A 22,970-nucleotide genomic window follows, 5' to 3' on the forward strand; every position below is an offset into this window, starting at 1 on the left:
TTATACTCATATACACTACAGTCTTTTGCCATTCTGAAACATTCAATTAACATTATGTCCTTCTGCTTTGGTACAGTCCTCAGGATTCTCCTAGTATGCTGATCCTACCCTGTATTGGTTCCACCATTTTGTGGTACCGATAGTGTTTGATGTTTTGGCAGTGACTGGATCTGCACCTTACCCAAAAGCCACTTGGCAGTTTCTAGCCTACTTGCCTGCCTCTCACAGAAAAGCATCTGGCAGTGATTGGTTCTGTTCAGGGACAGGATCTTAGGAACAAAGTAGTGAAACAAAGAGGAGCCTAAGAAAGCAACACAGACAGCTCCAAGACAAATATTCACCAGGCATTTCACAGGGAGCATGGAAAATTGAGAAAGAAAAATGTGCAACGGAGTAGGGCATATCACCAGGAGCTGCACAAGCAAGAAATATTTAAGTTGGTATATTGATCTAAAATACAGAGCAACACTTTGCCTGCAAATTTGTCTGTACTGTTCAAAATTAGCCCCCAAATGCGAAGAATTTTGCAGAGTAATATAAAAAGAAAAGAAAATCTTCTGTCCTCAAGTGATTTCCTGACATGAGATATTTATACAAATGTTCAAAAGAAAACATAGGTACTGTGATAAGCAACAATCACTACAGCTATTGGCTGAACAACCAGCTCATTCTAGATGTGACCTTGTGGAGCCAAAGATAACTTGCCCACATTTTTTTGGTAATAAAAAAATCCAGTATCATGTAACTTGGCTCTTCACTATGAAAGTTCACCTGTCTTTAGGCCCCATTTCCATTCATTTTCCCACCATCAAGTGGACATCCTATCAGAAGTTCAACAATGACTGACTGATTGAAATTACAAGTTTCTTCTTTTTTCTTTCTTTTCTTTCTTTTCTGCTATCTACATTCCTCTACCATTTTGTTCATGTTTACTGCCAAAAAAGCAAAGATGGTATCTGAACTCTCACCCTCCAGCCTGAGAACTCTGAGTTTCAAAGGAACCAGATTCAATGGGAGCATCATCTTTTGGCAAATTCTTCACAAACTCGGAGAATTTTTGTCCTGGATCATACAGCTTGGCACTCTCACAGAGGGACTGACAGTTAACTGGTAGAGATACAACTTGGGCATGCTGCATCTGAAACAGGTTAACTGTTGCCTGTGTGGAAGAAAATTGAATTAAGAAATTTCAAAAACATTTGATACATAAAATACTTTGCAGTATTAAAATTTTCATTCTGTCACTGAGTAGTTTTGGATTTCTTAGCTTGAAGAGGTTTCACAGGTCAAATACCCTGGGATTTTTAGAAAATAAAGATTATCTTTTTACCATTGGCCATATTACTATTTTCAAAGATGGCAGTCTGTCCCAAGCAAGAAGAATAATTTTGAACATTCACCTTTTGATTAAAGAACATCTCCATGGATAACATGCATCATACTAAAGGTTCTTCACTAAAGCATGAATATCATGTATAAGCCGATGCATCATGCCTTCCATACTAGCTACTGATTCTTCAAACCAACATATGACTATGTAGAACTCTTTGTTCATTACTAGCCAAAAAGCATGTCTAATGCTTGGAATCAGAGTAGGAAGAAAAGGATTTAGAGATCATAACTTTTAAACACAAGATTAGAATGCTAAGGATAACACACTTGAACTCACATATACTTAATATACTACATGCTATTATCAATCAATTCATAAAACCTATTTAAAAACATTTAAATAATGCTAAAAATCTCAGTTGCATTTGGCTTGCTTATTTAATTTCAATTGTTAATGCACTGATCACTTAAAAAAAAAGATTATGTGTACATGCAGAAAAACCACACTACAATCCAAATATGCCAAACAAAAGTTATCTGACTATATTAACTCAATACATTTTTGCGTAAAAAGAGCTGGTATACCACTGTTAAGAGCAGCAATAAGAAACTTTTTCTATCATGTTATGAATGCTGTTTCAAGCTTTCAGTAGCCTGGTTCAGACAAAAGGAAAAGAAATGGCTTTCCACTTGAAGACTTCAGATGTCACAGAGAACTCTGGCTTACTTGAAGTAACAAAAAAGCTTCTGATCTCCAAACAGGTGCAGGACAGGAGAGGAGGGAGTGCACAAGGACAGTATTTCTGCATTTAACTAATGTGATGGGAAACCATTTTTAGGCCCTCTCCAGAAGGGCCTTTTAGCACGTAAGTAATGTATTCCGTACGTCAAAATGGCAGCGCCCTATAAAGATGGGCGCCGCCATTTTGACGTGACGGCCGTGCTGCATCCAAACAGCACAGCGTGGGCATGACATACTCATGCCGCGTCAGGCCGCTTGTGGCGCCCTAACTGGGCGAAACAGAGCTCCTTCCCAGAGGGTGCCTCGTTCCTGCAGCAACTAGATTGCTGCAGGAACGGTGCCAGGGAGAAAGGGGCCAAATGGCCCCTTTCTCCTCTGGCTGTGGCTCCTGGGGTGTCCTGGGGCATGAAGCCCCAAGGGCACCCCTTTCTAGGCCAGGGAGAAGCAGCGTTTTGCTGTTTTCCCGAGGCCTGGAAAAGCAGTGGATCAGGGCCTCCGGGGCTGCCACTGTGGCTGCTCAGGCCCCAATCCAGCGAGGATTGCGGCACCTGCAGCCCGCCCCAAAGGGGCGGTCTGTATCCCACCTTAAAATTACCTATGGATAGAGCAAGTGCTTCAGTGCAGACAGTTCTCCCAGATCTTTCCCCATAACACTACTATAGCCTAATAAAATAATAATTATAAACAACATTGAAGCAATTCTTAAAGTCATCTTATACAGGAGGATCAGTCTATAGACTCAGGTGTTCCATCAACTGCAGTTTCCTCTTCAGTTTCTTGTTTTGCACTAACCAGATTGACTACGTAGATCACCATATCAGGGGGAAGTGCTTGCTGCCTTGAAGGAAGCAATGGTGTACCCTCTCCTGAAGAGGAACCCCTTGGACCAGAGGAAAATGGGAACTATCCATTTATTGCAAATATCCCTTTCTGGCAAAGTGCTGAAGTGGTTGGTGGTTGGGCAATGACTGGAGTTCTTGGAGGCAATATTATCTGGACCCATTTTAAGCCAGGGTATGGCACTGAAACAGATTTAATTGTTTTGACTGATAACCTATTTCAGGGGAAACATAAGCAAGTGCTATTCTGTTGATCTTCCTGGATCTCTCAGTGGCCTTTGATACCCATTGACCATGGCATCTTACTGTACTGGGATGGGAGAAGGGGTTCAGCCCCATGGCAACTAAACAGTGCTGTGCCACAGGATTTAATCTTATGCCCGATGCTTTTCAACATCTGCATAAAGCCATTGTGAGAGAGCATAAGAGGGTTTGGAGTGGAGTGCCATCAATATACTTGCTGACAATCAGCAATACTACTCCTTGTCATTGGAGTCAGCTGCGGTTATGCAAGGGATGGACTAGTACTTAGATGCTGTAAAGGGCCGGATGAAGCCAATAAACTGAGGCTGAAGCCAAATAAGAAGGCAGCTCTGTGGACTGTCAGTTCTTGGGCCTGTGAATTAGGTTAAAAGCCTGTTCTAGATAGGGTTATAGTCATAGTTTGAGAGTGCTCCGAGATCCATACCTGTCGCTGGAAGAGAAAGGCCTGGTCGCTTTGGGGATGTGGCATGGAGATGACGCATGCCCTCAAAGTGGCTGGAAGCCACTATGAGGCTGTCTAAGGCAGCCCAAAGCCACTGCCAAAAGGAGTGGCAAAAAACATTCCTGACGGTGGCCCATTTGGGAACGCAGCAGCGGCCTGCTTCAGGAGTGGGTTGTCTGGTCCCCATGGTCCCGGGCCAATTTGGGCCCAATCATGGGTGAGGAGGCCAGAGGCTGTTCCTAGCAACACATCTGCCCCCAAGTTGACTCTGTGGCTTGGAGTACTTGGTGCCAACTTCGATTAGTGTGCCAGCTATGGCCTTTATGGGACAAAGACAGCCTAGCCACAGTAGCCCATGCACTAATAACCTCCCAACTAGGTTACAGTAATGCACTCTTCATGGGGCTGCCCTGGAAGAAGAATTGGAAGTTGCAGCTAGTGCAAAATGCAGCAGCTGAACTGCTGACTGGAATATGATAACGGCGGTATGTAATGCCAGTCTTAGAAGAATTGCACTAGCTGCCAATACGCTTCTGGTTTGAATTCAAAGTGCTTGTAATGGCATTTAATGCCGTAAATGGTTTGGGACCCCAATACTTGAGGGAGCAGCTCTCCGCATATGCACTTGCCCAAGGATTAAGATCTGAGGCAGTGGGGAGATCTCTCCTCTGTGTCCTACCAGTGAAGTCAATACACCATCATTGCACCCCAACTGTGGAATGCATCCCCTTTGGAGGCCCAATTGGGACCAACACTCTTATCATTTAAGTGCCAAGTTAAAACTTGGCGATACACTAAAGCCTTTACACCTCTTTAATGCAACATAGGTTTTTAAAACTTCACAAATGTTTAAATCTGCTTTTAACTTATTATATTGTTTAATATGTTTTAAACTTATTTTAACTATCTTATTGTTTATAGCTTGTTTATCCTGTTTTAATATGATTGTAAGCCACCCTGAGACCTCTTGATATAAAGCAAGATATAAATATTTCAATAAAAACAAATAAATAGTTTTGGCATGACACTTCAGTTAGGCACCCATAATAAGAGCTAACTTTCCTTATCAGGATTTAAAATCATGGTTTCAAGTGCATTCCTAACCTTAGTTTGAAAGCCAAACATTAACCTCAGTTTGTCAACTGAAGTATCATGGTTAGCGCTAAAATAAGAAATGAAAGGAGTGCATGAGGCTATGGCTTATTCATGATTCTGTACATCACAGTTTGGACAATTGTCTGAATAAGACCAATATGTTTGCTTAATGCAATATACTAGCAGATATACTTCATAGAAGAATATATCAAGTCACCATTCTTATGATATTCCACTTTTAACAACTGTTGAAGAATCTTATATTCTATGGTGCCTTAATGCACACATTATTACCGCTTTAAGTGTGAGATCACACTGATAAACAAGTTCTCGCAGCTGTGTTAAGATATCACTTTTGAAATTTTCTAGATCATTTCTCTTTTCTTCAAATTCTGCCATGCTGGCTTTGAAATGTTCATTGGCTTCCTCAGCCTGTAACAAATAAAACACACAGAAAATAAATGATGGTAGAAAACTTTCTATAAAAACAACCAAAACATGTGCCATCTCATGTAGCCCATAACAAAAAAGATGATTCAAGTGAAAGCCAGAATTTTCTATACATCATATATGTATAAGGATTAGAGCAAGATTCTCTCTGATTGAAGTTTCCTTACTTTTTGGAGAGCCTCCTCTTCCAGTTTTCTTTTTTTCTCTAGTTTACTGGCATCTTTAATAATGCCCCCATTGTAGCTCAAATGCTCCTCCTCAGCACGAACAGCTGATGATTTTGCCTTTTCATATTCATCTTGCCGCTGAATATATAGTAGTTTTGCTTTTCGTACAGTGGCTTCCAGTTCTTGCTGCCCATTCCAAAGAAAGCATCTTTATTGTAGTATTTTCATTTTGTAACAAAGAATATCAATATATTACACTATTGTGTTTCTCTAACTCTAACTTTCTTTATGCTATTGATAAAACATAAAATGTCATGATCAAAGAGGATGGGAATATGCAGAGCACAGGAAAGGATGGCCTTACATCATTATGAGCATAACGTATATAGAAATTCTGTTACCAAAATGCAATCTTTTTCAATAAATTAACATTAAATTAACAGGGACAACAGGAATAGACTATATATAAAACATATGACCCACTGAGAAAAATTTAAGAGTCTGTTTATCATTTGTAATCATTACACAAGATGCAAATATACTAACCATTTTCTTTTGTTCTCGTTGCCAAAGCTCCTTGATCTCCTTCCTTTGTTTATCCAATTCACTTTTTCTTCCAAGGAGTGGCTAAATAAGGCAAATGTAGTAACTGTGTAAGTAGTAACTCTCAATGACACACACACACACACACACACACATATATATGTCTGTGAGCTATGAATCCAGAAGTATTTCTATAAAGACTTTTTTTTACCTGAACAAATTTATTAGTCTGTAGAGCTGCTGCTGTTTGTTGCCAAAGCTGACTGTTCTCTATATCATTTTGGAATGCATTTATGAATATTGATTGGAATGGCATGTAATCCTGGAATCCAAAACATGGAAAAAATATACATCTTCAAATTAATAGAATATCCATCTAGAGCCAAATTTTTCTGCCCCACCTGATCTAAATGAAGGAAGGCTTTAAATAGTTGCATGTCATGATTAAATTTTAATGGTACACAACACCCTTACCCAAACTTCATTCTATTAATAAAACATGCCTAGCTAAAAAGATGTTACAGAATTCTACTTGTAGCTCAACACACAAAATGTTTCACAATCCCTGATAAATTTTCAATTTCTACTAAGATTATTTTAAAAGGCACATAACATCACAAGAATTTTATCTAATTTCAGTTCATTAATAAAATAGCAATGAAGCATGGTTCAGTGAGATTTCCAGTATCAACAAAATATCTATGCAAAATTATTCTTATGAAGTTTAATTAATTAAACACTCACCTGGGGTCCAACAATAGTCTTAGTTGTTTCTGCAATTTTGGCCAGACTTTTAGCACACTCCATTTCTATAAGATAAGACCAGGTTCATACACTAAGTATGAGCAGTAAAGGCACACACCATTTTCTCTCTAGTTTTTATTTAGTAAAACACAGCTAATTTTTTGCTACAACCTTTCAGTCACAGGAAAGAGGCAACAATTCCACACATTTCAGTGAACAGCGACTAATTTAGAAATCACATTACTGACAGTCTGTAGCACAATCCTGACAACAGATTTAATTCCATCATGACAAAGCTCATTAGGTGCCAGAAAGAACTACTCACCCAAGTTAAGCTTTTTCTCTACCCATGCAACTATGTCCTTTGCATATTTTGACCATGCTTTAGCATAGGATAGAGCCGATTCAATTCCATTATCATTTCTTAGAAGAACACTATCAATTTCTTCAGCTCTAAGATGCCCTGAAAATAGAACATCAAATGCAAAAAAGTGAATTTTGGACATGACCACACAGCAACAGCAACGCTTGTATCAGCCAACTGTGAAGACTAAAGCAGCTCTGATCTTGAGATTCTCTTTAATGCTGGTTGACACTAAACAAAACTGACAGCCTTTTTGAACAAATTAAAGGGTCACAGAATTATATCTTAACAAATCATATAGTCTTCATAAACTTTCTTCCATAATGACCTTCTGGGGGGAGGCTGAATAATCAAAATGCATTCTACCACAGTTCTAAAATTTTGGTGGGACTTGCTTCAGTCCTAAATTCATTACTTCTATTTCCCACTTCAAAATATTATAATTAACATAAAATGGCAATGTATAGATTTTATAATTTTTAGCAGCCTTAACCTCTACATGCCTAAAATTATAACAACACAAAAACAATGTACATATTGCTTACCTGTACCTTGAACATCTTCCCTTTCATGTAGTGATCCCCCGGAATCCACAGAAAGATTTTCAAAAGACTGGCATGCAATAAAATACAGCTTGTTAGCATCAACTAAGCAAACAGATGATTAAACACATGCTACATCACTTTTTGTTCAATGCTTAATTTGTCATACTGACACAGTGAGAGAATAATGTGGAATGCACTCATGCCTAATAACTTCAATCCCCCTTTAAATCTACAATGGTTCAAGAGGCCAAGACAATTTAGATATCAGAGAAACCTTTGCATGTGTCAAACATTTCCAAACAGCCTTTTAAACCTCTGATGGCGTTGATTACTTCACAAAAGGTTAACTTTCCCCCTACAAAAAATGTTTATTTTATGAATGGACATAATGCATAGCCAAAGCATGACCCCAAACACAAATTACACAATGCCCCTAAAAGTGGCTTTTTAATGTCAACAGCATGTTATCTTGCTTAGGCTAACTTAATGGCATTGCTGTCATTTGACTTCACATAGGGGAAAATGTCCCAATGGCCATTGTAGTGCAGAGTAAGAGAACGCGGCTTTGAAAAATTAAAGAGGGAAATACAAAAATGAACCAAAAAGGATCTCATAAAGTAGTAAAACAAAGGTAGGCAACACTATTGGCATTCTCTACTTTGCACAGTCAGTAGTATCTGGAAGAGGGAATTGGCAAAACCACCTCTGAGTATTCCTTGCCTAAGAAAACCCTATGAAACTCATGGGGTTGCCACAGATCAACAGGCAACTTGAAGGCAGATATGCACACACAATATTTGGAGCTGGACATTGAGGAAGTACAAACTTCTTAAGCATAAATATAATCTTTAAACAACTTGGAAAATAGTGCAGGTCAGAATGATGTTAATTGTGTCAACTGTGCTTTCAAAGCAACTGTGGTACTTAGGTAAACAAAATCTACAAAGCAACCCCAACAGCAATTAATATACTTTCTAGGAGAAGTGTTGTAATTTCCCTAGCAACAATATGGTAATGTTTACTGCTTGCAAACTGAAATATTTCCAATAATAGCAAAGCCAACCTTGAGAGAGAAACATAAGGGAACTATACACAACAAATGAAACAAGAAAGCACCTTTATTATTTCAGTAGAAACACAAAGTCCGGTTAATACACAATGCTCTAATCACCTGTGAGTTAAGCACATTATGCATACTTATCAGTTGCATACACCTTTCAGTCCATCAGGGAAGTTCTTAGTGTGACAGTAAGTAAAAAGATTAGCTTCTCCCCTACCAGTACACTAAAAGCTCTGGTTTTATTTTGAGAGAGTAGAAGGTTACACGACAAAGGCACTGCTGCTCACAGTGTGTACTTTTAATCCAGTATTGTCTCTCTTCATGTTTCTGTAGTGATTAAGTAAAGTAAAAAACAAAGGCAAACCCTCCTTGATGAGAGACAACAGTGGGACAAAAGAAATGAAATGGAACCTATGCCTAAACTACTAAAAACTGCCTCTTTGTTGTCTAGGCATTAGATTGAATTTAAATGTACCTAAATCATTTCCCAACAGAATAGTAATGGTATGAAACAAGAACATTTAAAAGAATTAATTCAATATTAAAGAAATATTATCACAACAGAGCATCTCTGAGCATCCTACACAGTGCTGTAGCATACGCTGCATAGTACACAGAGGGGAGACATTAAGAACTTATAAGATAGCATATACCAGAAAAGCAATACTTCTTTCTGGGTATGGAGGTCCAGTCAATACCCTATTTGCTTCATTACGTGCATCCATTAACTAGTAGCTTGATAAGAATTATGAAATGCAACCACATACAGTAGAATTCCCTCTATGATACTTGAGTGTTTACACATCCAAGCAACCTTAGCAACAAGTCCTAACCATAAGCTACTTTCAAGCTACATAGATAGTACTGATCTATGCACATCAGAAATATCCTGTGGAAGTCTTTTAAACGTATGAGAGCCGTCACAGGACAACCACCTAAATTTCAAATTTGAAACTAAATGAAAGTAGCTGTGTACTGTCCTCCTGCTCCTTCACAGGATCAAAACAAGAAGAACAGGATACAATTTCAAAACATCTTTGAAATCATATGCCAGCTGCAAAACTCCTGATGGCAGTCTACAATGCTCCATGCTTGTTTGAATATCACAAAGCTGAGGTCACATTGTAGAAAATATTTTGAATATAAAATAAACCATCAGTGTAAGTTCTCTTACTTTCTATTTCGGTAACAAACAGAATGAATTACACTTCTATTTAGTCAGCTGTCAGGGAGGATATCTTGAATGTCTAACTAACCTTAAATTCTTAATATTAATCTATTTCTTGTGTACTCTCTTTCACATGTCCCCAAGACATACCTTTCCTTACTGCTTAGTCAACCATGAGGTTTTAGTCTGACTGTTTTTTTCTGTCAAACTTGAGAAATTCTTTGGACTCATCTCCATTCTGTGGGAAGCTCCTACTCTGATCAGCCAATCCGTATGTTCCTGATTTAGTTATCAGAATGTGAGCCCTTCAGCTACTGTCCTTTTCCTAGGACATTTGTAGTACAGTATCACCAATAGATCACTTTAGCTGCAATCTTCACAATATTTGGGGAAAGTAGATTTTCCAAAGAACCCCATACACTTCTGAGCTATCTCTATTACAGTGTAAATATTTGGGGGTCACTTGGTTGTGAATGGGGAGTTAAGAAACATTAGCTTTACAAATAACTTGCTCATGATAAAGATTAGAATGACTGGTTTATTATTATAGGTCAACACAATTGCTTGTATTTTTTGAGGGTCAGGGGAGTTTAACTGGGACTTGGTGATGAGGACTGACACTGTTAAATGTCTAAACTTGCAAATTTAACATTGTACTTGTATCACTGATAAAAACTAACAAATGGAAGCTTAATTCATACAAGAAGTTACTACTGTTAGTCAGTGGACTAACCAAAGCAGAATTAAGTGAAAATACTTTTTTCAGACAGGCCTGTGTATTTTCAGGCAGGCCTGTATTCTTTAGAAATCACATCTGCAGCTTGGGAAGGTTAGCGAACACAACACTTTTCAAAAATGCTCAACAAGCAGATGAGACCAGGAAAACAGATTACAGTAGCTCCTTGGTATCTTCTAGGGGGTTTGATTCCAGTGGATACCAAAATCCATGGATGCTCTAATTCCTTATATAAAATGGCATAATCCAGTTTTTGTTTTGGGGGTCTTGAGTGAATACTTTTGAACCATGGTTGGTTGAATTTGTGGATGCAGAATCCATGGATGCAAAGGGCTGACTGTACTGCAATGTCTTCTACACATAAGACTGATTTCAAAGAGCAGTCAGAAACGTATGCTGGGTGCTGAATGTAGCAGCTCAGGAACTCACATGGGCTCACTGTTCAGAGAGTATTATACCTTATCATATAATCTTCTCTGGTGGCTGATCTTTTCCTGTACACAATTCAAAGTTCTATTTTTCAACTCTAATGAAACACTAATTTTGGATACGAATTATCTTAAAAGAGTGTATTCTCAGAAATTGAACTTTCAGACTTAGATGCTCACCATAAGCCCTGTGCTATATGGCAGTATGGTGGATATTTTGGCTATAGTCTTCAAACCGGTGGCAATTACATAATAGGATTCTTTGCTCTATGGCATTTCATTAGCTCCCTTTTTATACTTCAAAAATATTTTTAAAAGCAAAAGATTTAATGAAAGCATGATTTCATTCTTTATTCAGGAGTAGGCAGTCTGTATCCCTAACACTACACACAGTCATATGGCCTAACTTCAACTGCCCACTGCAAGGGATCAGTTCAGACCTCAACAAGAAGAATTCATCCTTTCCGTCAGCAGTCTGTTAGGTGCAAAGGGAAACCAAAAGAGACAAGGATAGCAGACACCCTCCCCTCCAAAAAATGATGGCAGGGGGGGAAAGAGAGAAAACTGGGCACACCTTCTTTTGATTCTGGCTCCACCTACAGTTGACAAGTAGCCTCTCAGAAATTAGACACGAGAGAATGTGACCCTCAACCACAGCTTGGAATTAATATACTAATTAATTACGTTTCAAACAAAGCTTCAAGCTTTGTTCTCTACATGAAACAAGTTGCCCTTATAGCTGCTCTTCTCTGAAGTTAGTGTCCAGTACTCCTACTAACATTTTTTTTGGTAATGATATTGAGAGGAAGATGGGGGGGAAAAGAACAGCAGAGAGGCCCACATCACCTCTGGTCAAACAACCTGTAAATGGATCTTCCCATACAAATTATTCACTGCTTTAATCATTTGAATCCAATGAAGTTAAATTCCTACTGAAACCAAGAGAATGTTAGTGCTGTTTTTACTGTAAGCCGGACAGCAACCACTATGCATATATTTTTTTAAATCAAAATACTGGAAATAATTTGTTTCATTTTAATTATTATTTAAAATATTTCAAAACCAAACTGGAGCATGCAGATATTTTAGGCCCCATAAAAAGGGGGACAATAATGTATACGTTCTAGGGTAGGGCACTCTACAAGGATGGAGCCACAACACATGAGGCTGTGACTCTTGTGCACCTGTCAACTTAGTAAATCTTCCTGCCAGGTGTACAAGGAGGACTTCCATGATGGGTCCAAAGCCTGGAGAGGCTGTCCTTCAAAAACAGCCACCAAAAACATCTTAAAAGAGGCACTACAGTAACACTGCCTTCATGAACATTTACATCTATAAATTTCTTGTTAGTTCATACAGAATACTGTATCCAATGCATTAGTTCCAGCTTTCTAAACCTCACCTCCTCCAGTGTTTTCAGCTATGACTCTCATAATTATTTATTGCTGTCCATTCTGGCTGAAACTGATGCCATTTGTAGTCCAAAATACCTATAAGCTGCAATTTAGGGGAAGCGTATATTAAACCTTATTGTGATGCCATCCAGATGTGTCAGACCTCAACTCTCATTAGACCAATAACTAGGTGTTGTATTTCAACCCATCTGAAAGGTTCCATCCAGGGCACCTTTCTAAAAATACTTCTCATTTTTAAACTGACCCAGTTTAAAATATTTAGAACAGTGATGCTATCAGCTATAGCAACATCTTCCAACAGATCATACTTAAAATCTTTAAGTGCATATCCATCCTACCTGGCTTTGACGAGATACAGGAAGACCCAATGCTGAGCCATTGTCCACATCTCCCATAAGGAAGTCTGAAACTCTGCGACAAGAACCAGAAAAAAATTATCATATGATTTGCCTTCTTATACAGGAGGAAACATTTAATATGAGAATGGTTCAGTTTCTATTTTAAGAAAATCTCAGGCAATAAAAGGCTTTGCATCTCCATTTAGTTAGTATTGCACTACTAATGAGAAGAATTCTCGAAACTAAATAGGTCCAAAATATTGTTCACTGATGTCTCTGTTAAACCAGATTGCTTTGGAAAAAATATTTCCCCTCACCATTTGCTAGATATGGTCTCCTGGAGACCCTGTTGAAATAGAACAAGATACCCGTCGATGTTTGCAGAAGATGGATAGGCTGCTCACCTGTAATGGTATTTCTTCGAGTGATCATCTGTGAGTACATACAAATGGGTTGTACTGTGCTTGTGCAGTGCTGCTCGGAAAACTTCTGGAATCACTGGGCAAAGTTAACTTTGCAACTTTTTGGCGGTAGCTCCACCAATCCCTTATAAGTCCCCTGCCTTCTCACTCTTTCCCCAGTTCCGAAATTTATGCCGCGTAAATGACATGAGATTGAGCCAATGTAGAACAGGACACTGAGGGGAGGACAGGCGGGATTTGTATGTATTTGCAGATGACCACTCGAAGAAATACCATTACAGGTGAGCAGCCGGTCCTCCTTCTTCGTGGTCTCTGCGAATCATACAAATGGGTTAGACTGACAAGCTTAGGTCAGTGGTGGAGGGAGTGTCATGACACCAAAGTTAGGTTCAAATAAAATTGTTTTTATTAAACCATACAATAAAGATCTTTGAACCAAAACTGTGTTTGATGTGATCAGTACTTGAATAAGTAGTACTTATTCCTCCAAGGGGATCCCAGTCAAAAAAGCGGAGGATGTCACTACCACCCTAGTTGCATGGGACCAAACCCTGGCCAGGAGAGGTCTACCCAACAGTTCATAGCAGAGTTGGATGGTACCAGCCACCCATTTGGAAAACCTCTGCGCAGTCACACATAGTCCCTTTTTCAGTTCCGAACAGCACTAGAACAGTCTCTCAGAATGGCTCGAACCCACAGTTCTGTCCAAATAGAAGGCCAAAGCCCTCCGAAAGTCCAAGGTGTGCAAACGGAGTTCGGTATCGGTGGTCGGGTTCGAGGCCAGGGTTGAGAAAAACAATGTCCTGACACATGTGAAAGGAAGACACCACTTTAGGCAGGAAGGTAATGTTGGTATGGAGGACAACCTTATCCTTATGGAACCTAAGGAAAGGCTGATCCCTCCACAAGGCACAGAGTTCGCCCGCATGGCGAGCAGAGGTGATGTCCATAAGAAAGGCTGTCTTCCAAGTCAACAGCCTCAAGTCAGATGTGGCCATGGGTTCAAAGGGCTTGGACTGCAAACAAGACAGCACAGTGCCCAAACTCCAAGGAGGTGTTGGTATCGAGAGCGGAGGATGGAGGTTGTTGCAACTCTTTAGGAAACTCTTCACCAGAGGGTCCCTGAAAAAAAAGGTTTGCCATTAAAATGGAAATGAGAACAGAAGGCAGAAAGATAAAACTTGATGGAGCCCCGAATCCAAAAGTGTCATCAGGAACTCCACCTCCACCAGTGTTGACACTCGGGATGGAGAAAGGTCTCTGGCAGAGAGAAATTCAACAAATTTCTTCCATTTGGAAGCGTAGGATTTCTTGGTGGCTGGCTTCTGGGCAGTCAAGATCACCGTCCGTATCGAGGGAGGTAGCGAGTCTAGGGACGGAGCCTCCACATCACCATCAGTAGATTCTCAATGTCCGGATGGCGGACCCAGCCATCCTGGAGAGTAAGGAGATCTGGATGGAACGCAAGTTGGAGAAAGTCTTTCCGGGAGAGGTGGGGCAGGGACGGAAACCACGGCTGTCTTGGCCACCAAGGCATTATCAGGATGGCATCCGAGTGGTCTCACGTCATCTTGGACACCACCCTGGTGTTCAGTGGAAATGGAGGGAAGGCATAAAGCATCTCTCCTGACCAAGCGAAGGCAAATGCGTCTCCGAGGGAGTTGTCGTTGTGCGCTCAGGAACAGACCTGGGGACAGTGGCTGTTGAGAGCAGTCGCAAAGAGGTCGATCTGTGGGATTCCCCACCAACTGAAGAGGTCATCGACCGTCTCAGAATGGAACCTCCACTCATGGCAAATGGTGGAAGACCTGCTGAGCTGTTTGGCCAAGTTGTTTTCTTATCCTGGCAAGTGGATTGCCTGGAGCAGAATCCCTCTCGAGATGCACCATTCCCAGAAGCGGAGGGTGATGTCGAGCAAGGTCTGTGACCGGGTGCCTCCTTCTTTGTAGAATGTCCTCCTTGTAGCATTGAGCTTTTTCCCTCCTTGTCCGCAGGTATAGAATGCAGATGGTGTGAAGCTCTGAATAGGGCAGAATAGACAATGATGGAATTAGGTTTTAGACTGCCCTAGAGGAGCAATTGCTGAATCATCTACCCTGGATAGAGTCTCTAACTTGCTGGAAGTGGATGGAATGGATGACATTGTCAATGAAGACTTCCAAATGATTTGAGTGAGACACAGAAGCATTGGTAAAGCTGCAGGAGTGGTTGCTTGCAGTTGGATGTGCTGGAAAATCGGATACTAAACTGGAATGAGTTGTTGCTTTACCTTGATGTTGAGAGACTTGGCTATATCGAGCATCTGATCGACAAATGCCTTGATATCATCAGTTGGGGAAGAAAGAGCCGTGGTGCCTAAGTCAATCAGTGGAGACTTTCTTGTCAGCATGACCACAGAATCAGCTCCAGACCTGGAAGCCCTAGATGTCAAAGATAGCTGGATGATCTGGCTAGCAACAATAACTGTGGAGGGCATAAGAGTGGATTTTTCCTTCATAATAGATGTATTGGACATCCTGGGCTTGTGCTGGCCAAGACATGGCCTGGTGTTGAGACACAGCACTTTTAGAGATATTCCTGTCAAAAGATGTTCATGCTGCTGACTGGAGGCCATGACAGCAGAGTGAGTGTTGTCGAATGGTGTCTCTTGCATCTAGAAAATAGTGTTGAGGAAACCTTGTTCCTACAGCAGCAAGTATAGCGTCCAAAACAACTGTCACCAGTGAAAGAACCGAACTCAGAATAGCAGGATTCCCAAGAAGGGAACTTGTATAAATAATAGTCTTAGTATCAACAGCTATGAACAGTCCATGCACAGGACTGATGGTGTCATCTGCCTCAGTAATATCGATAGGAAGAAGCCAAATCAGTGTCTGATCTGGCGTAAGAGCATGACCTGTCTGTGTTGACGAAGAAATTGAATTGTTGGCAGAGATTTCTTTCAAATCAAAACTCAGAGCTGCGGAAGGAGAAGCCATAATTCAAATTTCTTCCTCAAGCATGGCTGTCTGACCTTCTGTTCTGGATGGAGATAGTTTCTGTCACCACTGTACACTGTTTCAGCGAAGATGGCAAGCGAGACACCACAACCTCATGAAAACTATCTCTGATGCAGGTCCTTGGAGAGGAGTGAATAGTTCAGCTACAGCCATAGCTTCAGTCAAATGAGAAGAAGGCTGAGACGAAGAGTGTTCTTTCAATCTCTTCTTCTTATGCTTGTGTTTCAAGCCAATCTGCACTTCAGTCTTGAGATATCGACCCAGGGTCAACAGACAATGAGATGACTTCTGCCTGGTACCATCTCAGGCCTAATTAGTGAGTGTGCAGATGGTTTCCACCAATGTACTTGGGGCTTTTCATTTAGAGCTACCATCCATTAGGACTGAGGCTGTCTTCTTCATCCTCAATGCCGACTTCTTTGAAGCTGAAGATCATTACTGAGGGACCTCTTTATCTCTGAAAGTCAAAAGTTGCTGACATTGCACAGGCTCTTGTGGTTTCAAGGTCTGCTCATACAGAAGCACTTTAAGGTGATACTCTCTGTTGTGTCTGGCCTGCTGTGTGAATGCTATACAAGGCAAAGATATAGTACTTGTGCAAACACTGAAGGCATCTCAAAAGCCTAGCTCAGCCCAGAATCTTAGTGCCATATTTGACACACTTCATAAAAGAAGCCAGTGGTACTGAGAAAGCCCGAGGGGGCAGAGACAGCTGCAGCAGTGGATGAAAAGGAACTGGTGGGTTTCATCAGGAGAACCTTATTTAGGACTGGTAGAGGTGGGCTAGGCTACTGTCAAAACTCCTTAGAATGCTACAGAATGCTCTGAAAGAGGAACTGCACAGGCATAGGATAACCAAATTGTGTAAGTCACAGAGACTGCAAAGATGAATTGAAATCTTCCTCTAAAGATCATTTCTTTCACCGTAGAAGAATATAATTTACATCACATTTTTTTAAACAGGGTTGGTGTGGGAAAGGGACATTACAGATCCACAAAGGTACTGTAGGGATGAAATACAGAAGAGTCAGATGGCATCAGCTAGATAAATTGAGGCCAGAGAAACATATTGTTCATTAAATCTATGTAATGAATAGAAGATTATTTGAAGCACCTAGATTGGACTCTACATGCTAATGGTTACTCCAGCTCATACATCAGAAGGTCTGCCAGAGCCAGAAAAACCCAGAGGAGTGAAGACAAACAAGCACTCAAAGGGAAGGTATTTTTTTTTACCATACATCAAATGAGTCACAGACATAATAGGGAAATTGGTAAAGAAACACAACCTCCAAATGATCTACACACCGACCAAGAAAATCCAGCAAATGCTGCACTCAGTGAAGGACAAAAAACACCCAAATCAAGACCCAGCCCATGCGAATGAAAACCACCCAGGGTTAGGGGATTTCCAAGCAGACAATGGCCTTGCCATTCAACAAGAGACCAAAATAGATTAACACATAAATCACCTCTTCTCAACCAAGGGTCACATAGTGTGTGTATGTATGTATGTACACACACACCACTCACACCCATGCCAACATTCTGTGAAGATGCCAACCACAAATGCTGGTGAAATGTCAGGAATAAACTCTTCCAGAACACAGCCACGTAATCTGAAAAACCCACAAAAAAACAACAACAAAAAACCAACAACCAATAAATCTGTTTCACTTACATGTTGCCAAAGGTGAATGCCAATGTGTCAATAGAAGAGAATATCTCACTTAAGACTTCTCGTTTGTTTTCTTCATTAACTTCCTTAAAGTTCACAGCTGAGGAAGAAAACAAAGTGGCATTGTACATTTATCCGACTGTGGTTTTACAGATCATGAAACCATTCTGAAATCAAAACATAAGACTAAATATTTGAACTACTAAAATAATAAACATGGGACAACACAATCTTAGTGAAGTGATGGCTGAAAGATCTCAGACATCCTATTGCCTGGGACATATATACAATACCTAAGGCAAAGGGTTTCCAACCTGGGGTGTCCCTGCCTCCAGGGGGGCAAGATGGAATTTCAGGGAGTGCAACAAAGAGTTGATTGTGTCCTTGAGTCACAAATCATTACTTATTTTTTCTGAATAAATTAAAATTTAATTATTAAATTTAAATTTGCACTCTATGCACTGGGTTAAAAGCTTTTTTTAGTTCAATTTGTTCACCTACAGTATTGTATCTAGTTCAATTTGTGGTTCAAAAATTAAACATTATACCTCTTCATTTTCAAATGTGGTATTTCTTTTGTAGGGGGTGCAAACATCAGTCAAACATTGCCTATGGGTGTGGTGCATAGAAAAGGTTGGGAACCACTGCCTAAGGCCAAACTCTAGCCCTAGGATGACACATGACTTTCACTTGACACTCAAGTCAAGCCCTCATTTCATCATGCTCTCACAAGTTAAACTTGGGACAAAAAGGATCAAATGTTAGTCTTATTCTTTTACTTTAATCTGTTTTTTTTTCCTTTTTAGTATGATCTCTGCACTAATTTAGTTTAATTCTGTACCATGTTGTATTTTTTTTTTTTTGTGAGAACCACATTTTTTAATCTCTTTCTAGCTTGGGCCCATGTACACATATGCACCACTGCATAGTTTTTCCTCAGACTGATGCATGGGGGTGGGAGGGGATGGAACAGCAAGGGGTACATGCTCCCCAAAAAGGGCAAATAGGGACAGGCTCAAAGGTGGCGCTGCTTTGGAATGAGCCACCAGGACTGGCGATTGGCTTGCTGTGGGAAGAATCTTTGTTGTTGCTGCTGCTTCCTGTGAGTCAGTTCCCCAACTCTTCCATTACAACATTTTGCAAGGACCCGAGGTCTTTCCCATAGCCACTTTCCACATCCCATGTTTGAGGGGTAACCAAGGGGCCAGTCTCATTGGACTTCCTCACACCGTTTATGAGTTATAACACATACACTGCCTTTCATGATCAGAACAATTAATCAATGAACTAGGACTCTTTCAATTCTTTACAAAACCTTTTCACAATTAGGAGAAGACATTTACTTAACAAAAATTCAACCCTAATCTGCCAAACAATTTTAAAAAGGCAAAAACATGTAGAAGAAATATCAATTCATGTAATAAGCGGTTTGTTAATTAGTTTTGAACAAGAACACATCAACTGTGGAATACTGTATTAAATTTGTTTCTCAATAAGCATAGATAACAAACAAACAAACATAAATTCCATCAGATTTCCTCTGAAATAAAAAAAATTTCCCAATAAACTAATACAGTTAACTCTTTAACACTATACAGTACTATAACAGACTAATAAATTGCTCGAGCTATATAGACTTTACAGGTGACAGACATTCTAAGCATGTACAGTGTTCCCTCATTTACTCTCTATCTCGAAAATAAATACTTCAGAATTTGTGAAATCACCTTTACTAAAGCACAGAATCTGTAGTTTATTTTTGCTTCACTGTTTACCAAAAACACTTCATGAAAAAACAGACATTATACAGAAATTATATGGTTCTATTTTGCCCTAAACATTTCTGCAAGAAATTGTTTTTAAGCTAGGCAACTTTCTATTACACATTAAGTAAGTATGACCAGTAAGCTAATGAAATCAAAATTATCAAACATTTCAAACATCATTTAGCACTGGGTTCTGATAAGGTCACATCTTGCATGATAAGAAGTAGTCTTCTCTTGTAACTGCAACTATGTAACTGAACATTCAGGATTTATATTCAAATGTACAAATACAACTATTTGTTAAATGGTTGCATTATACAATCCAAGCTGTTCAAGTTGGACGATATCCCCTTAATAAATACTTCTGGCATAAAAAAAAAAAATCCCAAATGCTCTGCTGTTTCAGATATGCTTTTTTGTTTGTCATTCTTTATATCTAAATATAAAAAAAATTAAGCACCAGCAACTTCAACATAAAGAAGCCACTTCCAGTAAATATATCAGGTCTGCAGTTTCATGCTTATAATCTGAAACACTAGTTGGTTCTCTTTTTCAAACAAGACACAATCAGCGTATTAATATTTTATAAACACACACATATACAAAATAAAGTACAAAATTCCTACCTTCTTTCCGAAACATTTTCATCTAAAGATTCTTAAAGCTTTTCTCTCGGCCATTATTGGCAAACTGATATTTCTTAACATCAGCTTTGAACACAGTCCTTCCCCAGGACATCCTGGCTAAACACAATAGTGCTGACAACAATGACTGGTAGTACTGTTTCCATGCTGGAAAATGCAACTGTTTAGCTACATTTTCAAGTGAGCACCCAACTTAATGGGCATGGGAAGGACTAATGTAAACATACAGCTCCAACCACCACTATTAAAAGAAAATCAAAACACTATCTATGGACTTATAGCAATCCAACAAATCAACTAAAGAAGGGATATATGCCATCCTATGAAACAAGGTTTCTCACAGACTTGCATATGTTAATTTAAAACTGTGCACTGTAGAGCATTTACTGATTGCATCAAGACATTATAACAAGGGAGTTACAAATTGGAGCTTATTTGGTACAGCAATTGTTATTCAATTCTTTTTAGAAAACCAAACTCCTTAGTTGGCATTCTGAAAGTTTCTTAATAGCTTCAAATTTTTTAGTCAATGACCTTTCAACAAACTGCAGCCCTCCCCCAAATTATATATAATTGTTCTTCAAAATATGTAACAGGATGTCTTGGAGGGAAATGTGAACATAAGTAGAGCATAATGAAAGGGAAAGATAGAAGGGAGTGGCGGGACAGTGGAATTGCTAATTTGGGAAGAACCCACAAGTTTTATATTACAGTACTAACATTTGTGTGCTACATTTTGTTGCAAATGGCCTACAGAGGTTTAGTTTAGTGGGTTTTTTCTAAGTACTGGACTTTATTCCAGACTGATGAAACATTAAGCTCCTCAAATGTTGCAAAATAAATGTTCTAAGGAGTTGCAATTTAGTTCATAATCACTTTCATAATTTTTCCTTGTCTCTCTGTTTTTACATAGTAAATGCACCACCCCATAGGCAACCGTATGGACACACACCCACACCTACACAAAACCACACTCTCCACTATGCTTATTATTTCATGGGAAGAAAATTTTAGATTGTCCAAAATGTTCAAGAGTTTTAAAAATGTATCATCTGGTGATGGCCAGGGCCAAGTAATCAACTAACTTCTATCTGTATGAAGTGATAGTAAAGCAAGTTTTATCACATTTAGTTGATACAAAAATGTGCATCTGCGTCCAAATAAACATAGAAAGCTGAGACCCTGACTTCCGCCAAGACTAGCTGTGAAGCCATGTTTTCAATATGTAAACATGTAAAAAAAACAGGTTGTTTAGTGTAACGATGGTTCTTCAAGTGGTCATTTGTGCAGCTCTATGGACAGGTGGTATATCTATAACTGTAGTTCTTAGAGTGGTTATCTGTGAATTCACACAAACTGGTTTCCCTGTGCCTGTGCAGTGTATCTTTTGTAACCTAACTAGAGCATTATATATGCATTTTGGTGGAAGCACCACCAACCTTCAGTAGCCCTACATGGGGGCCTTTTCACTAAAACCACCAGTTACATGAAAGCTGATACAGCAATCTATAGGATAGGTAGGACACAAAGAAGGAAGAATGGACAGGGTTGACCACACAAAGAACTACAGTTACAGGCATGCAATCTGTTCATATAGCTGCCTTCAGTCACAACTCCCGGTTTCGTCTTGCTGTACAGTGGACACAAAATGGAACCAAATGAGCTTTGCCCAGACAACTCAAGACACTTCAGTTGTCCATCCTATCCCTGATTTTAGCTCCACAAGAGAGGCACTTTTTAAAGGAAGTCAGCAAGGAAAGAAGTCCTGGCGGCAAACATGGCTTTGACCACTGAACACTAGACAACTCGTACTAACAAAGTACTAACAAACTGCTATGCTGAAATGGTCAAAACCAAAGGTAGATTGACCAATATGCTTACTGTTGATGATGATGCAGTGGCAGGCAAAAAAGGACAGGCTGCTTACTTGTAACTGCAGTTCTTTGCATGGTCATCTGTGAATTCACATAAATGGGTTTTCCTGAGCCTGTGCAGACATTTGGAACTTTCTAGAATTACTAGGGAAGACTTTTTCACAATAGCTCCACCCACTGTATATATAACTCGTTCTTTTCCCTGAGTTCCAAGTTGATGTCACTAAGCAGCATATTGAGGAAACAAGTGCAGGACATGATTTGATGGGCGGGTTTGTGTGAATTCACAGATGACCACTTGAAGAACTACAGTTATGGGTAAGCAACCTGCCCTTCCTCGTCATGGTCCCTATGAATCACACAAATGGGTTAGACTAGCAAGCTGTAGTCAAAGGAGGAGGGAGTGTCATGATATAAAGCACCATGTGTAGTAAACCAAAATGTGCTTTATTAAGCAAGTAAAAGGATGCAATGCAATCTGGCAGAGATTGAGTTTGAATAATTTGAGGCTTATCCCAGTTCTCTTCCTTCCTTTCTTGTTCTGAAGAACTAGAAAAGAAAGAATATGTAGCTACAGATGTAAGCTAATAGGCCAAGACAAGACCTTTTTCTCATGGCAAGGGAGTCATTGCAACGTGAGTTCTGAAGCTAACACAGATAGTGAGGTGGCGACAGCCATGTCAAACGTTGAGGGTGGGTCCAACTTCCGAAGAGAGGTGTTTGCCTCAGGCCCAGAGGAGACAGTCTCAATCATCAACCAAATATGACTGGAACTGAAGTGGAGCGAAGATTCAAAGTTGGTGGAACATTGGAAACTTTAACCTCGACATCTGCTGACAAGAGGTCTGTCTTCACTAGCATGACTTACATCAGAGAAGAGTAGCACTGACATGCCTGCTGGAAAAGAGAGATCTT

The 22,970-nt window shown here is 39.7% G+C and overlaps 1 protein-coding gene across 3 annotated transcripts in view; it reads right to left on the reverse strand.

Annotated features, from left to right (window-relative positions):
• The window catches only part of ARHGAP29 (Rho GTPase activating protein 29), an 82,309-nt gene that overhangs the window by 18,659 nt on the left and 40,680 nt on the right, over window positions 1–22,970 (reverse strand). For all 3 annotated transcript variants that reach the window (XM_089515706.1, XM_089515707.1, XM_089515709.1), the window contains exons 4-13: window positions 17,775–17,871; window positions 12,673–12,745; window positions 7,528–7,594; window positions 6,944–7,081; window positions 6,619–6,683; window positions 6,086–6,196; window positions 5,878–5,958; window positions 5,332–5,517; window positions 5,009–5,146; window positions 969–1,159 (exon numbers count right to left, since the gene is read on the reverse strand). In XM_089515706.1, the coding sequence (XP_089371832.1) occupies window positions 969–1,159; window positions 5,009–5,146; window positions 5,332–5,517; window positions 5,878–5,958; window positions 6,086–6,196; window positions 6,619–6,683; window positions 6,944–7,081; window positions 7,528–7,594; window positions 12,673–12,745; window positions 17,775–17,871 (1,147 nt within the window). The remainder of the gene's footprint in view (window positions 1–968; window positions 1,160–5,008; window positions 5,147–5,331; window positions 5,518–5,877; window positions 5,959–6,085; window positions 6,197–6,618; window positions 6,684–6,943; window positions 7,082–7,527; window positions 7,595–12,672; window positions 12,746–17,774; window positions 17,872–22,970) is intronic.

The sequence above is a fragment of the Sceloporus occidentalis genome, unplaced genomic scaffold (genome assembly GCF_023333645.1).
Source record: "Sceloporus occidentalis isolate IW3139 unplaced genomic scaffold, rSceOcc1.0.p SCAF_3, whole genome shotgun sequence".
NCBI classification, from domain to species: domain Eukaryota; kingdom Metazoa; phylum Chordata; class Lepidosauria; order Squamata; family Phrynosomatidae; genus Sceloporus; species Sceloporus occidentalis.